General features: G+C 44.4%; 2 protein-coding genes across 11 annotated transcripts in view; both read left to right on the plus strand.

The window, feature by feature from the left end:
- Nucleotides 1-15260, plus strand: part of LOC116835598 (RNA-binding protein 4B-like) — a 93355-nt gene that overhangs the window by 4088 nt on the left and 74007 nt on the right. The gene's annotated exons all lie outside the window — the stretch shown is intronic.
- LOC116836225 (RNA-binding protein 4-like) lies at nt 2-13676 on the plus strand (the record flags this gene model as incomplete). Its single annotated transcript, XM_032799707.1, has 3 exons — nt 2-374; nt 8775-9494; nt 13052-13676. Coding segments are annotated over 2 exons (1086 nt in total), but the record flags the coding sequence as incomplete, so codon positions are not given.

Here is a 15260-nt window from a genome sequence, read left to right on the forward strand (position 1 = left end):
AACGGAGCAAGAGATCCGGTCGCTCTTTGAGCAGTACGGGAAGGTGCTGGAATGTGACATCATCAAAAACTATGGCTTTGTGCACATTGAAGACAAGACAGCGGCCGAAGATGCCATTCGTAACCTGCATCACCACAAGCTGCATGGTGTCTGCATCAACGTGGAAGCCAGCAAGAACAAGAGCAAGGCCTCCACCAAGCTGCATGTGGGCAACATCAGCACCACCTGCACTAACCTGGAGCTGCGGGCCAAGTTTGAAGAGTATGGCCCAGTGATTGAGTGCGACATAGTGAAGGACTATGCCTTTGTGCACATGGAGCGGGCTGAGGATGCGGTGGAGGCCATCAGGGGCCTAGACAACACAGAGTTCCAAGGTGAAACATGAACCAGGGCAAGTGCAGCCTTCGCTAGGACTAGGTAGCACCAGGTTCTGTCCAGAAGATCAGGTCAGGTGGAAATCTGTTGGTCATGGGCCCCTAATTGTGCTGAATGAATAATGGAGTACCTGGGTAGCATTCAGACAGATCATGTTGTCTGGATGAGTTTTTCAGTGTAGATGCTTAACACAACAAGAAGTGCAGAGTTCTTGGGGAGTTATTTAGGAATTGGATAAACCATGGTTTTTGTTCAAGTTAAAAAAAGTGCTTTCATTGGATTTGAGAAATACTTTCAGTTACGTATGTCTGGTTAATGAACTAGGTAATTCAGTGCTGCTTCTCTGGAGAACTGTTTGTCATATTTAATAGTCCTGTGGCTGCAGCTATGGTTGAAAAAGTGTTACAGGAGGTTGAAGGGTATTGCCATAGCTGTGGGGAGACCAGGACTGGAATTGCAGGGGGCACTGTGGGTCATGATTGAGTTTCATGGGCAAAACTGTGTGTTTGCGGAAGCCCGGGACTTGAATAGCAGGGTTGAGATTGCAGGGCATGGCAGAAATGTGGCAGGAGCTTGCATGAGACCAGACATGTTGGTCCCTCATCTTTAGGAGTATTTAAAGCTTTGTGCAATTATTAAAAGGTGTTAAACAAGAGATCTTTCCTTCCAAAAGATGTTAAAGGTGACCTGCAAGGAGAGGTGGCGGGAGGAAATGGGCCTCTCTGCTTTTTTTATGATGCATAAAGTTGGTCTGAACAGATTTATTAAATTAAAACTCCTGTTTTTTGTTTTTGTTTTTCCTACACCAGAAATTTGGGTTTTGATTATGGTGTGAGTCTAGTTCTCTAATCATGAGACAGTGATGACCTCACAAAAGTGAAGAGTGAAAGCTGAGGTTATCAGGAGGAGAAGAGATTTTTAGTCAGACAATAACTTTCTTTCTCTGTTAACTCCTAATGAACTTCAGTTATTAGTCAACCTTTTTGAATAAGGAAGCCTTTATTAATTTCTCCTTTAAATTGTTAGAGCTCTGAGATCTCCCAGTAGTCCTGCAAAACCAAAGAAGATCAGACTTGCATTCCTGATCTTTATAAGATTAAGACCAGTGTTAAACATTAGACTGGTCTGTAAAAATTGTCTTTTTTTTTTTTTTTTTTAAACCACTAATGTATTAGAACAGGAACAAGCAAGAATAAGTCATTAGTCTCAAATAGGTTTAGCCTTAGACAGTTAGTCTAATTCCAAAAAAAAAGTTACTTAACTGAGTTACTTTGACTCAGAAGAATGTGAAAAAAAGTGAAATGAAGGTTACTCCTGGGGGGATTCTGCATGACCCATCCGGCCCCCCCCCAAAAATGTGCCCCCCCTCCCCTTGTATTCCCACCCCGCAGAATTCCTGTGCTACCCTGCAGAAAACAGGGAAGGAGTGGGGAGGGAAGAATGCAGGTTTCTTGGGGGGATTGCTCCCCTTGAAACAGAGATGCAGCATGGGGGGGGGCGACATGGGGTTACAATCTGGTGCCTCCCCCCTCATTTCTGCAAGCACAGAGCTATCCATCTGAAGGAGGCAGTCTTGGCTCCCCTGACTGTGCAGCTGAACACTGCCTCCTGGATCCTAGTGCCAGTTGTGCTCCCCTTCTGTGTGCTAGGAGCCTTACTGTTTTCCGTGCAACAGTGAGTGCCCATGAGGGGGTAGATAAGGGAGTGGGGGAGTGAGGGGAAGGTGGGGGAAGAGGCAGTGAGGAAGGAAGGGGAGTGGAATATGAGAGTGAGGGGAGGGGAACTGCAGGGGGAACAGGAGACCAGCATCCCTTTGGCCACAGCTGGGGCTCCACTGTTAAGCAGGCCCATCAAACCCTCATCCTGACAAGCCCTAACCCTCTACACCTGGATCCCTCTGATGAGCCCCCCAGCCCACTGATCCCCAAGTAGCTGCACCTTGACCCCCACCCCATCAAGCCCTGCTCCCCTGGCATTTGGAGCTCCCCCATCTCCCCACACCCATACCCCACTGCTGAACCCCAGTCACCTTTACCTGGATCCCCTGCAGAGTCCCATTGCCCCTGCACCTGGAACCCCCCAATGAAACCCTGTGCATCCAGATCTCCCACTGAGCTGCTGCACCCAGATTGTCTCACATCTGGTTCCCCACCCACACTAAGCCCCTCCATACTTAGGTCCTTCTGGGCTGAGCCTGCCTACCCACATCTAGTGCACCTGGCACAGAGGGGCAGAGCCCCAGGGTGCTTCTGGGGCAGGCCCAGCCCTTGCACTGTATCAGGTCAGGTGCAGCCTCACTGCCGAGTCCCTGTACCGCAGGAGGTGGGGGCTTCAGGGTGATCTCCCACCTCAGTGCAGCCAGTGAGCAGCCTATGCTTCCTGTTGCCATACTGGAGCTACATTTATTTATTTACAAAAAATTTTGCAGAATTTTAAAATATTGTGCTCATAATTTTTTTTGGTGCAGAATTCCCTCAGGAGTAGAGGGTCTAAAAATGAAAGAATGGCACCATGATGCAGTTAGAATGGAAGGCCATGGCAATCTTGCTGTAGTATTTGACTGAATAGGTGATCAATTGACCTTATTTGACCAGTCAGCTGACTGACTTACCAAGCCTACTTAAAATCTCCCTGGCTGCCTTAAGCATTGTAAAAAGGCAGAGAGCTATCTTGAAGACTCTACCTACAAACTTAGCCTGAGACAAATTGACTTAGTCAACTAAAAAATGGGAGTTCATGGTAAGGGATGAATTGATATTGACTTGTTCTGTTGGAACTCTTGAGCTGTGGAGCATGGGAATTTCCAGAATGGATCAGAGATGTAGTCTTTCTAGTCTGGTATCCTGTCTCTGACACCAGCCAATACCAACTGCTTCAGCAGAAGCTTCAGGGGACCCTGTAATAGCATTGATGAGATAACTAGACCCCAGCAGAGGTTAGCTCTTGCCCTGAAGCAGGAGAATTTAAATCTCTTCCAAACTTACATTTTTTTTTATAACATTTACTGTTCTTGTTCTGGCTATCTTTATCCCTGTAAATGGTCAATACTCTTTGAATCCTGCTTAGTTTTTGATCTTGGTGATACCTTGAGGTAGTGAGTTCCATATGTGAATTGTGCTCAGTGTGGAAATAGTGTTTCCTTTGACCTGTTTTAAAATTGCTCCTATCAGTGTTGTGGACTATTCCCATGTTTTTGTATGATGAGAGGGTAAATAGCACCCAGCCTGCTGCCTCTATCCCTTGTGTTGTTTTGTGTATTCCTATCACATTCTCTCATTTGTCTCTAAGATAAACAGCTCCATTCATTTAATCTCTTCATATGAGAATTTTTTCAGGCTCATAATTCTCATCACCTGTCTTTTGCCCTCATCTGTTTTTGATACATACTTTATGGAGCAGGAGTGACCAAAATAGAACGCAGTACTCTAGGTGGAGGTGTCCCAGTGATTTATAGAATGGCATTATATCTTCAGGATTCTCCATCCCAGCCCTTATATACTGTAGCACTTTGCTACTGCGCAGAGGTTTCCATTGACTTGGCTAGAGTGGTGCCCAGATCTCTTACAGAGTTGATTTCAGCTAATTTAGGAACTCAGTAAGTGTTCAGATTAATGCACATAGCAGGGAATACTTTCCATTTATCAACACTGAGCAGTGGCAACAAAACGATGTCAATTTTTGCCATTCTCAGTGTTTGGTTGCATGAGCTGTCTCTGCTCCAGCACTACAAAAGCCATCTGTTAGTGCAGTGTGGAAAGCAAGTGGATTTGTAGACTGTCGTGTTACACCTGTGCACAGAGCTTTGGGTCCTACAATGGATACACCCTATCTAGTCTTCGGAGTTAGGCTGTGAAACTCTACCTCAGCTAACGAGCATGTCTGGTACAACCATTGAAAGTGATGCTGCATCTCTCAACACCTCATCCCAAAAGTTAACCTGTTAAGGGTTTGTAGGCATAATTTCTAGTAAAGAAACAGCTGCTTTTCAGTTTAGAACAGAATATTTGTCTTCTCTTAGAAGCAGCAGCCAGGTATGTCTTTAGGCAGCTCTGTAAAAGAACGGGTGTGTGCCTGGAGATCTGACTGTCTTGGGTCTAAAACGCTGCATTGCACATACCCATATGGCCTACATAGAAATTAATGGGCTCTTAAGGCGATTAGCCATTTGAAGCTTGTGGGAATGCTGCTATTAATGCATGAATGCTTGTTTCGTGTTTCTACTAATAAACTTCTCTGCACCGTATGTAGGGTGACATTTGGTTTCCAGTTTCTAGTGACAAGCAGAAATAGAACTCTCTCAACTAGTTATATTCTTCAGACTATGAAACAAAGGGTGTTTTGCACCTTGCCACTAATTCTTCTGTCCCAGGCTCAGTGACGAAAAGCTGCTAGCACCCCAAAGCTAGGCTTGGCAGAATTTTATGTTTATAGATCTGTCGCATCTTATGCTGGGGTTATGTTCTGCAGTCAGCACGTTATGTGATTTTCGCTTTACGTGCTTAGTCAAAATTACATTGAGTGTAATGGCGGGCAGAATCGCCTGTACTATAGGTACAGTATTAAAATTGTTGTTTTTCTTTTTTGTTTTTGCTGACCGCGTAAAGCTGAAATCGCACATGTTAAATACGCGTAAGATGCGACAGACCTGTATAATATTTTGTTGGATAGTATTGACTATTTTAAATTAAAAATTTTAAAAAATGCTTTAAATGTTCACAGTTGTGTGAAATTAGGGGAGGGAGGGTCACACAATAGTTATTTAATGACAGTAGACATTGAGATTCAAAACATTAAAGATTTATAATAGTTAAAACAGTGTCAACATCACATCAAAATATACAAAGTAAATATCCTTGAATCAAACTCTTAAGTTCTCAAGCAGCATTTTTATTATGTTGCCTATCTGTAAATTTTAATTATCGATGGAAATATTTTTTCCACTGGTTAGTGTATGTACAGTGAAATAGATGTTTTCTGATTAAAAATCAAATTCTTCCAAGCCTACTCATAGCACTCCCATAATTCCCATGAAATAAGCAGGTGGGTCCTATTCCAGTTCCTGTTGAACAGGTGTGCACCTTTCATAAACACACTGAAAGTCCAAAGATTGAACTGGTCATGGAGGATGAACCCGCCTCTCTTCGATGTGGCCCTCCAGGTCAGGATTGAGACATGTTGTCTTGGTGGGGATGCTGGCACATTGTGTGGGCACTGGTAGTGCCAGATCTATTTTATAGATAAGTTACTTCAGCTTTCAGGGCTGCCAGTATGGTACACTACACCATAGTGTGTGTGGGAAATCTAGAATATATAAAAGATGACATTACTTGTGGGGTTTTTTTTCTGCGTGCGACTTTATTACTTGCTTCTGAAAACACAAGCACTATTAGGGGTAACCTTTTCAAAAACACAGGTCACTTAACCTCTTAAGACCTATTTTCAAAAGTGACATGGGCACTTTTGAAAATGGTACACTTGATCTATAATGGGTCCCCAACGCAGTGCCCATGGGCGCCATGGCACCCTCCGGGGCGTCTAAGTGCGCCCGCGTACTGACCAGTGGACCAGCATCCGCCAAAATGCCACCGACAAGCAGCGTCATCCAGAGGCAATGCCACTGGCATCTCGGCGGCGATGCCTCTGGATGGCGCTGCTTGTCGCCAACGAAACCTATTCACGTTGCCGCTTGGCGGCATTTTGACGGATGCTCGTCCGCCACCACGGTCCTCTGTGGCTCGTCGTCTGGCACCCGCCAGACAAAAAAGGTTGGGGACCACTGATCTGTAACATGCAGAAGTTGGCCATGTTGTACCCAGACTATCTTCACAGATATGCATCCTGGCAGACCATATCCTTTTCGCAGAAGTGATCTTTGAGGCAGAAGGCCCAGGTGGGACTTGTTGAAAGAATGCTTGAGAACAAGAGGGGATGCTCATTTCAGTCAAATGTACACCCAGACAGTGGCCTCAAGCTCCTGACAGCTAAGAATAGCTATTTTTAACTGGAACTGTGCAGAGGTATTTCTGGCCATGTGATGTCTTGGCAGACTGCTGTGGCGAATATACACTCTTTTAAGGATTCTGTGTGACAAGTCTATCTGATCTACATTGGAGTTGCATGAAAGTGCCTTTGGGTTAATCTAGTCCATGCCTCATGATAAAATGGAATATAAAAAGGGCTGCTCAACTCTTACTGCAGAGTTTATTTGGTAGGTTGCTATGGTCAAGTATCATATCTGGCTTTCCAGCCCTGAGCCTACAGCACTTTCCTACCTGTTTAGTATCCATCTCAAACACTTGATGTGAAGCACCATAGAGGGCGAATGTAATGGTGTCCTTCTCTGTCAGGTAAGTGCGGTAGTGATAAGTTGCTTTGCTGCTGTAAACATTGGCTATATCTCTGTAATTTATGGTAAGTCAGGTTGGCAAGAGATCACCCATAAACTTGTGCAGTTAAACTGGGACTGTTTATGGACCTTCTGGCTAAAGGATTACTGGATTCTGTGGTGGTTTATGTTCTGTAACATCTAACTGAAATGGTGGCTCTTGATGTAGAATATAATCTGGGCTTTGACTCTCTGAATGCTGCTGAGGACCGGATACTATGTCGGAGATAGAGGTTGCATGTTGTGGTTACAATGCTTTTTTCTTTTCCAGCTTCATGTGCAGAAGCTCCTTCGGTGTCACCCAGTTGGAGGGACCCTCTCACCTCTGCTTTTGTACATTGCAAAGGACAAGAATGGTGATCAATAAATAGCTTTAAGACACTGAAAGTAGCAAGTAACTCAGTAATTAAAACTAAATATTTTTCAGAGTAGCTGGCAAAAGTGCTATACTTAAATCTGACCTTAATACCAAAACCACAAGGATCCCTACATTATGCTCCTTGAAGTATTGGCTGTTTCACACCAAGAACTCCTTTGTAGTGTCTATATTCAGTCTCTTGTCCTACAGTCAAAACTTTGAGTGACAAGTAGATAGTTTCTGGTCTGAAATGCTCCTTTGCTTTGGGCTAACTGGCAAATCCACTTTCTTTGTAGTACATCATCTACATCTAGCATGCAACTACAGAATTCTTGCTGTTCTAAGGTGCATGGTATAAGAATCTAAATAGAATAGATTGCCTCCTCTGCAAGGAGAAACTCACTTGCTGTATGCAGTCAGCAGAGCCATCTTGGCAAAAAAAAACTGCCAAAGAAAAATCTAGCACTGAGTTCTGCAGGAATCACTGATATTGAAAACAGAACAGCAGGTTAGGTTCGCAGACTAAACATGGAGCCAAAGTGCTTGCAGTGTGAGAAATTTCATGTGTAGCTTTTTCATTTGAGGTGGAAGAGCAAATTTCTCTTACAAAAATGTTAATGATCCAGAGGCTTATAGCTAACTTGCATGGAAAGATTGCCTTACACAATTTGGTTAGTGCTTTCAAACTTGACAGTCTGAACTTGCATATCAAGATTGCTGTAAAGGCATCTAAATAAGTGGCCTGACATTCAGAGCAGCTCCCACTGACTTCAGTGTCAGAGGAAAATGTTTTTCCACAAAACTGACCATAAGCAATGGAGAACCACCGGCACATGCAATAGTTCTACAATGCTTTGTCCAATAGCCCAGGACTTCTGTATCCATCCTGCTACACTTTTTCCCATCAGGTGCTTCAGGCTTTGTTTTTAAAAAGGGGGTTAAAGATCTCTTTGGACATTGGTAGGAGCCATCTCCATGCCCTTTCTGCCAGTTAACATCTCCTGATCTCCCCTGTGGCCTGGATGGTGGGCACGTGGTTCCTTTTTGTTTAGCTGCTCTGCAGATAGCCTGCCATAAGATTGCTATGGTGTGAGCTTATTGTACGTCTCTGGTAATGCCCAGCCTTCACCAGGCCTGGGAGTCTAGACCATTTTGAATTGTACTTGGGCTGTCAATGTATGTAACTTTCTTGAACTTGAACCCGCTTGCTAAGTATGGTAGTTCATGCTGTGTTGTTCTTGGTCTGCTCTGACAATCATTATATGCATATCTTCTGAAAAGTCATCTTGGGATTTGTCAGGATGTTTTCTTCCAGAGTTCCATCAATAACCATTCCAAGACAGATACAATCACTGGAGATCTTGGGAGTTCTGTCTATTCTTGGGGCTCCGCACCACTTCACATGGGTAAACCTTATAGACAGTGAGGACCCAGTATCCCATAAAAGCTGACAGGTTAAATTGTTGGTTTGACTCATGGGCAGAATGCTCAATAATTGTAGCTGTCTGGTTAGATGTATTGAGGGGGTGAATCGATCAGCTTGTCTTGATACATTTTAAATCAAGATTTAATGTGCTTTGTTTTGTTACAAATCTTATGGTTTTCCATGTGGCATCAGTTTATTATAGCAACCATTCTTGCGTCTGTTTCTTAAAGGCAAGCGGATGCACGTGCAGTTGTCCACCAGTCGGCTCAGGACCGCGCCCGGGATGGGAGACAAGAGTGGCTGCTATCGGTGCGGGAAAGAAGGGCACTGGTCTAAAGAGTGTCCGGTAGATCGCACGGGGCAAGTGCCTGACTTTACCGAAACCTATAATGAGCAGTACGGAGCGGTGCGCACTCCCTACCCCGCGGGCTATGGGGAGACCATGTATTACGATGATGGGTATGGAGCAATGGTCGACTACTACAAAAGATATCGCGTGAGGCCCTATGCTACGGCATCTGCATACGACGCCTATGCAGAGCAAACAATGGCTCAGTATTCGCAGTATGCGCAATACTCCCAAGTACAAACCACAGCCATGGCCGCCACCACAGCCATGGCCGCCACCACAGCCATGGCCAATCGCCTCACTGCTACCCTAGACCCTTACGATAGAGCGCTGCTGCCAACCCCAGGAGCAGCAGCAGCGGCAGTAGCTGCAGCTGCAACTGCCGCTGCAGCAGCCGCGTCCTCCACCTATTACACCCGGGATAGAAGCCCCCTGCGCCGCACGGCAACCGCGGCCACCACCGTCGGAGAGGCGTACGGTTATGAACGTTGTCAGCTGTCTCCAGTCTCATCAGTCGCTCGGGCCTCCCTCTACGATGTTCAGCGGTTCGGGCGGGATTCGTATGCAGACAGGGCGCGGTACTCTGCGTTTTGAGTCGGAGGTGAGAGCACTTTCCGGTCTAGTTCACAGGTTTTTATCCTGATACTTTGAGGACATGGGGATCCTCTTCGTAGGTTCTAAGTACCTAACATACCTGGTGCTACAGGGGCACGTTTGGCCCTGTATCGCTGGATGCTAGCAAAAAGTGCCTTACACCTATTAAACTCTGAATTTCCCTTGTCAGGCATTTGGCAAAGCTTTGATCCTTGTTAGGACTTTAAATCAATCATACTTCAGGCCTTTTACTTGGAAGTAGACATTTTCCAAAGCCAGGATGTAAAAATGAAATGTAAACTGAGTCAAGTCCAGAAATAATGCATGTTTTTCTGAGGTCTCTGTCACCAGAGTATCCAGTGCATTGTGCATATAACTGAAACAAGTGTACATGCAGAGCTTGGAACATTTCCCCCAAATAGGGCATGTTTTATATTACCTGTGCTGCTACTGTACAAGACCAGAAATGAAATTATGGGGATACAGCCAGGAGATTAATTGTCAAGGAGATTCAAATTCCTGCAGTTAAAGGCTAGAGCATGATTACAGTTGTCACTATACCCTAAGAATAAGCTCAGATTTATGATGAGAGGGTTGTTGAGAGCTCTGCTTCCCCGCTTGGCGGTGTTCCTTCAAACTCATGTACTGGAATGTGATGTTGTGGGAAGCTATTTAGGACCCAGAATATGTAGGGCATTGTATCTTGCACTGAGCACGAATTTCCAGGTGAAATGACTTACAACTATTGTGTGGACCGTGGGTGTAGTTTCCTCTGAGCAGTCTCTTCTGTACTAGATGAATCATCCCAGTGGCCTTGTGGGAGCCCCCACAGAGAGGGAGCTATAGTAGTCTAATTTAGGAAGGGGGAGGGCACATGTGCTGAACGAGTCAAAGATGAAAGAAATTACTGGCACTTGTTTGCTCCTCTTGGGACTTCAGGAGCAGAGGTGAATCAGGGAGTTAAGGCCTTCAGGGCAGGGGCGCTGTCTTACTGGTCTGAACTACCACAAATACAGTTCACAAAATAATATTTGGAGCTTGCAAGTTGCCTGAGAGTCCGGAGGATGTCTTGCATTGAGGATAATGGTCACTGTCTTGTTTGTTCCTGCCAACGAGCATCCTGTTTACCATAATGCCTGCTCCCAAGGAACAGGAGCATTCACCCACAACTGCTTTAACTTGTCTCAGTTTAAACAGTTGGAAGCTTGTGGCATGGCCTCCAGTGATACTAGGTGACCTAGGAGGGGCCAGAGGATTTGACAGATGATGATGGAGGATTAGAATTCTCAGCTTAAATTTGAGCCCCCTCTTACACACCTGGTGTAACTGATCTGTCCAGTTCTCCTACCAGTCTGTTGTTGTGGGAGGGACTTCACTTTATAAGGTTGGATTCTTTGCTCAGGTTCCTAGCGGGAAGGACCTGGTATCTGCTGGGGCACCTCTTGCATGTGGCCAGGATTCAAATGTAAAAGTAATGAGAGAGATCAGAAGTTTCTGACTCAAATAACAGCATTGTACTCTGAGCTGAGTTTAGCCCAAGCAGTAGCATTTTGTTCTTCAATGACTTGTTTGATTACAGCAAAAGAGGCTGAGGCAGTGCATTTCCAGGGGTTGCGTTTGTTGTAGTGCATTGGAGAGTTATCTACTGATTCCCCCCTGAGTAGGCCATTCTGCATCCTCTCTCAAAAGTGCATTAGCTGTTAGGTTCATATAGGGTTGCAATGAATCTTGTAATAGGTTTCAATTTCAGTGCAAGAAGACACCAAGCTGAATACAAGACACCATGTCTGTTGGGATTTAGGCTCCTAAATCATTTAGGTACTTTGGAACATTTTACCCTTAATCCCTAAAGTCAGCTGCTGAGAGTGTGTTCAGGAAGCAGTTTCTACAAGTAAGTAGGGTCCTCGGGCACTTTAAACTTTATTAAAAGAAACCTTGTGTAAAGTAAATGGGGTGTTTAAAACACAATTTCTTGGCCATTGTTTAAAGGACAAAAGGTAAAAATTTCAAAAGTGCCTAACCCCTGTTGACTTGGGTTCCTATGTCACTTTAGTGCTTTTGAAGACTTCACCCAAAATCTTCTGGAGACTGAGCTATCTGATTTCTTAATTCTCTCTTGTTTAATTCAAGCTATCTTTGAATTGTGAGCAAGAACAACCTCAACCTGGGGAGCTGTTTTTAGTCCATGTTCTGGAAACTTAGATTCACAGCAAGAAGATGAGCTTCTAAATGGGCTAGAGGTCTTGATGTTACTGCATTTCAGAGAAGATATTTGAACAGGTTTTGTTAATGCCATAACTTGTATGCTACACTTAACTCTATTAAACTACAGAGATGGTATGACTGAGCCAATTAAACAAATAGCTACAGCACAGCAGATGCCTCCTATAAAACTTTGTTTAGGCACATTCTAAGAAGCAGAACTACTCTCTGTCCTTGGAAAAATCTTCCCTGCCACCTAGAAGTAGGTGGAGCAGGCCTGTTGTAAAGGACCAGGTTAATGTACTGATGGAAGCCCTCCATGCACTTCTTGTCACCCCAGTAGTGGGGGTGGGCACAGGGATTTTAATCAGGATGTCCTTCCTGGGCCCCATGTGAACATTAGGTCTTCGGTATCAGGCTCTGGCTATTAGAGGTCCAGTTGGCTTGGTGCTCCATTGCCTTCTAACTACTGGGAAAAGGAGCTTTCTCTTCTCCCCACACCAGCTGGCTGTTGGTAGGGAAGGGCCAGGATGAGAATTCTGCTGCTTCAGCCCCTGCTGTGGTGTTTGCTTTGCCAAGCAGCTATAAAGTGAAACTGACTTGGTTGTTGGCTTCCTAGCTCTGCCTAAGGAATTCTGAACAGCAGCTATGAACAGAATCGGTTTAGTTAATTTTGTTTTGCTGCTTGGCAAAATGATGTGCATCAGCAGAAGCAATAGATCTGTCTGCGGACTCAGAGATATGCTGTACTGGTCAGATTAGGAAGGCTGTCTAAAAACTAGATTATTAATCTCTTAACTGAAAGAACTTGAAATGGATTCCAGTGTGGGAGGGCTGCCTGCACATGCTCTGGAGTAACTTTTTTTTTCAAAACTCAGTCATTGGTCATTAAGGACCCATTCCTGTACAAATATAATCTTAGTTTTTTTTCAGAGTTTGGAGGTCAGTTTCCATACAGTTGCCTCTAACAGAGGAAATAAATGGAGTATAATTACACACGAAGTGGTTTTCTCTCTAAATGCAATGAATTCTATAAACAAGCCGCTCTTCATGGTAAAAGCAAAAGTCTGAACTTGTTTGACTAAATCACAGCCAAGACCAAGAAGTAAACATGAAGCCCAATTTTATGTCTTTGGTTTTGGACCCAGTTAACACAGAGCTTGGAAACAGGAACCTCATTAATGCCATAACCATTAAGGATTTCTCATGTTGATTTTTGTGGCTTTCAGGAACAGATAGGTTGACGTCTTCTCTAGGAAATGCACCTCTTCTTTGTACAGGAGACTCAAGGTGGCCTGAGTGTATTTGAGGGCAGAAATCTGTCTTTAGGCTTTTGAATGAATTGTGCTTTTTATCTTTCAGGTAGGATATGTGCGGCTGGACGTCGGGTTCCTGTTGCACGTGAAATCTATATCGTACGTGTCAAACTGTGCTGGGCTTCAAAGCATACTGATCACGGCTAATGTATTTACTCTTAATGGACATTTGTCTCTTCAAAGTGTAGTGAATAGTAACTTCTTAACTTCCTTTTTCTATTTTTCAGAAATTGCTTTAAATAATTTTTTGGCCTTTTATTTTTCCATGACCCCAGAGCCATTATTCTTTGCTGCTCTCTGGGACCTAATACCCTTTACCCAATCTAAGCCCAGCTTTTGAGCTAGAGTAGTTGCAGTGCCAGTTTACTCTTTTTTTTGGAGACGTGCTTGGGATTACTGTCTTCCTCTTGCAGTTCAGTTTGTAGCTTGCCTGTTTAATAGTATGTTTGGGTTTTTTTAAAGGTGAATAACCAGTCTTAGTTAACTATGAAATATTATATCTTAACGTAGTATTGCGAATTCTGCTTCCCTTAGTTCTAGCCTGCAGTCTGGAGTCATCTCTTCTGCCCCAATATTATTTTTGGAATATAACCTGTAACTCTCCTTCTCTCTGAAGTTTAGCATCATTTGACCGCCTCTCTTTTTCCAGCAAAATAAACAGTTGTAACAGATGAGAGTATACTTGTCTTGTGTAAACCAGAACCATGCATGGTGCACTGGTCTAAGCTTGTGGGAGTGATTTTATGGAATGAAACAGTTCAAGACCGAGTACTTAAGCCACTATTATAGTAGTGCCTGGAACTTCAAAGGACAGTGGAGGTCCCGTTGTGGTAGGCACTGTAAAAACACATAGCTATCACAAAGATTACAATCCAAATAGACAAGGGGCAGGAGTAGGGTGACAGATGTTCCGATTTTATAAGGACAGTCCTGATATTGGGGGGCTTTGTCTTATATAGGTGCCTATTACCCCCTACTCCTGTCCCGATTTTTCACACTTGCTGTATGGTCCCCCTAGGCAGGAGTAGAGACTCAGTAACACTAGGAAAAATGTGTAGCTGAATTGGCAATTGAACTCAGGTCTGCAGAGTCCTCAGCCATTGCATTATGCACTAGTCCTTTCCAGTTCACCTCTGACCATTGTCTAGGACTAAGGTATACCCTTTGAGAGGCAACAGTAGGAAGGAATTTCTCAGCTGTTGCAGGATTTACAGCCTTATTCATGCTGCTTTGATGTGGAACTTCCTCTTCAGGGTTGTATAGGGTCCATGCTGCATGGGGAAAGAGCCACAGGCTGATCTCACTGCTTCTCAGCAGTTTCCTCTTGTGAGGAAGTTGCAGTTTGAAAAAGATATAAGGAGGTAAGTAGATCTCTGCAGCAGCAACCCTGCTGCTGTCAGCTCTGTCAAATCCCTCTGAAGAGAGAAGCTGCTCTGTGTCGCTTGATAAACTTGAAGGGCATGAGCCAAGTTCAGAGTTGGAAATAGATTTGTTCAGGCACCTCCATCTAGTTCAGTCTGCTCTGACTGTCTTACTACCACCACTCTATAATCAGATCTGTAGTCTGCAAGGAAAGCAGGGTGAGGAGGTGGCTTGTGGCAGCTTATGCTTTAGTTGCAAAAGAGAAAAAGCTCCTGAGCTAGGTAAATGCCTGTGTGAGATCCTGCACGAATAGTGTAGATACAAAAAATGTTTATGATGTGCATTCCCAGATGAGTACATGGAGGTACACTCACAACAGTTGCCGTCTCAGTCAGGTACCTTGCCTGTTTAACTTCTGAAGTCTGAAGGTGACATACAAGGGCCTTTTCTGCTCAGTGAAGAAACAGCAATTGAGCTGGTGTAGGATTAGAATGAGGAAGGGTCTTCCCCGCGCTCCCCCCCCCCCCCCCGAGCATTGTGATGCCCAGCCACTGCTCTTGAACTTTGTTAGCTTTTTTAATTTACCCAAAGCTGCCTCATAGCCATCCTACTTCTAAATCGTGCTTCCTTGTGGCCTGCTGAGTGGGCCATTGTAGCTGGTTCTCTTCCTGGGGGTGGGGTTTCCTGCTGCTTCCACCTGTCTCAAGATCCCTGATGTCCTCAAATCTAGCAGATTTAAGTGATGGGGGACTGAATTCCACCACAGTTCACTACTTGCAAGCCACCAGATAATGTAGAACTAGCCTGTGTAACTCATTCCCACATGACATCATTGAGGCCATAATCTCTGCAGGATTCAGGATATCAGACACTTGCTTAGTTAATGAGAATAA

The sequence above is a fragment of the Chelonoidis abingdonii genome, chromosome 17 (assembly GCF_003597395.2).
Source record: "Chelonoidis abingdonii isolate Lonesome George chromosome 17, CheloAbing_2.0, whole genome shotgun sequence".
Taxonomy (NCBI): domain Eukaryota; kingdom Metazoa; phylum Chordata; order Testudines; family Testudinidae; genus Chelonoidis; species Chelonoidis abingdonii.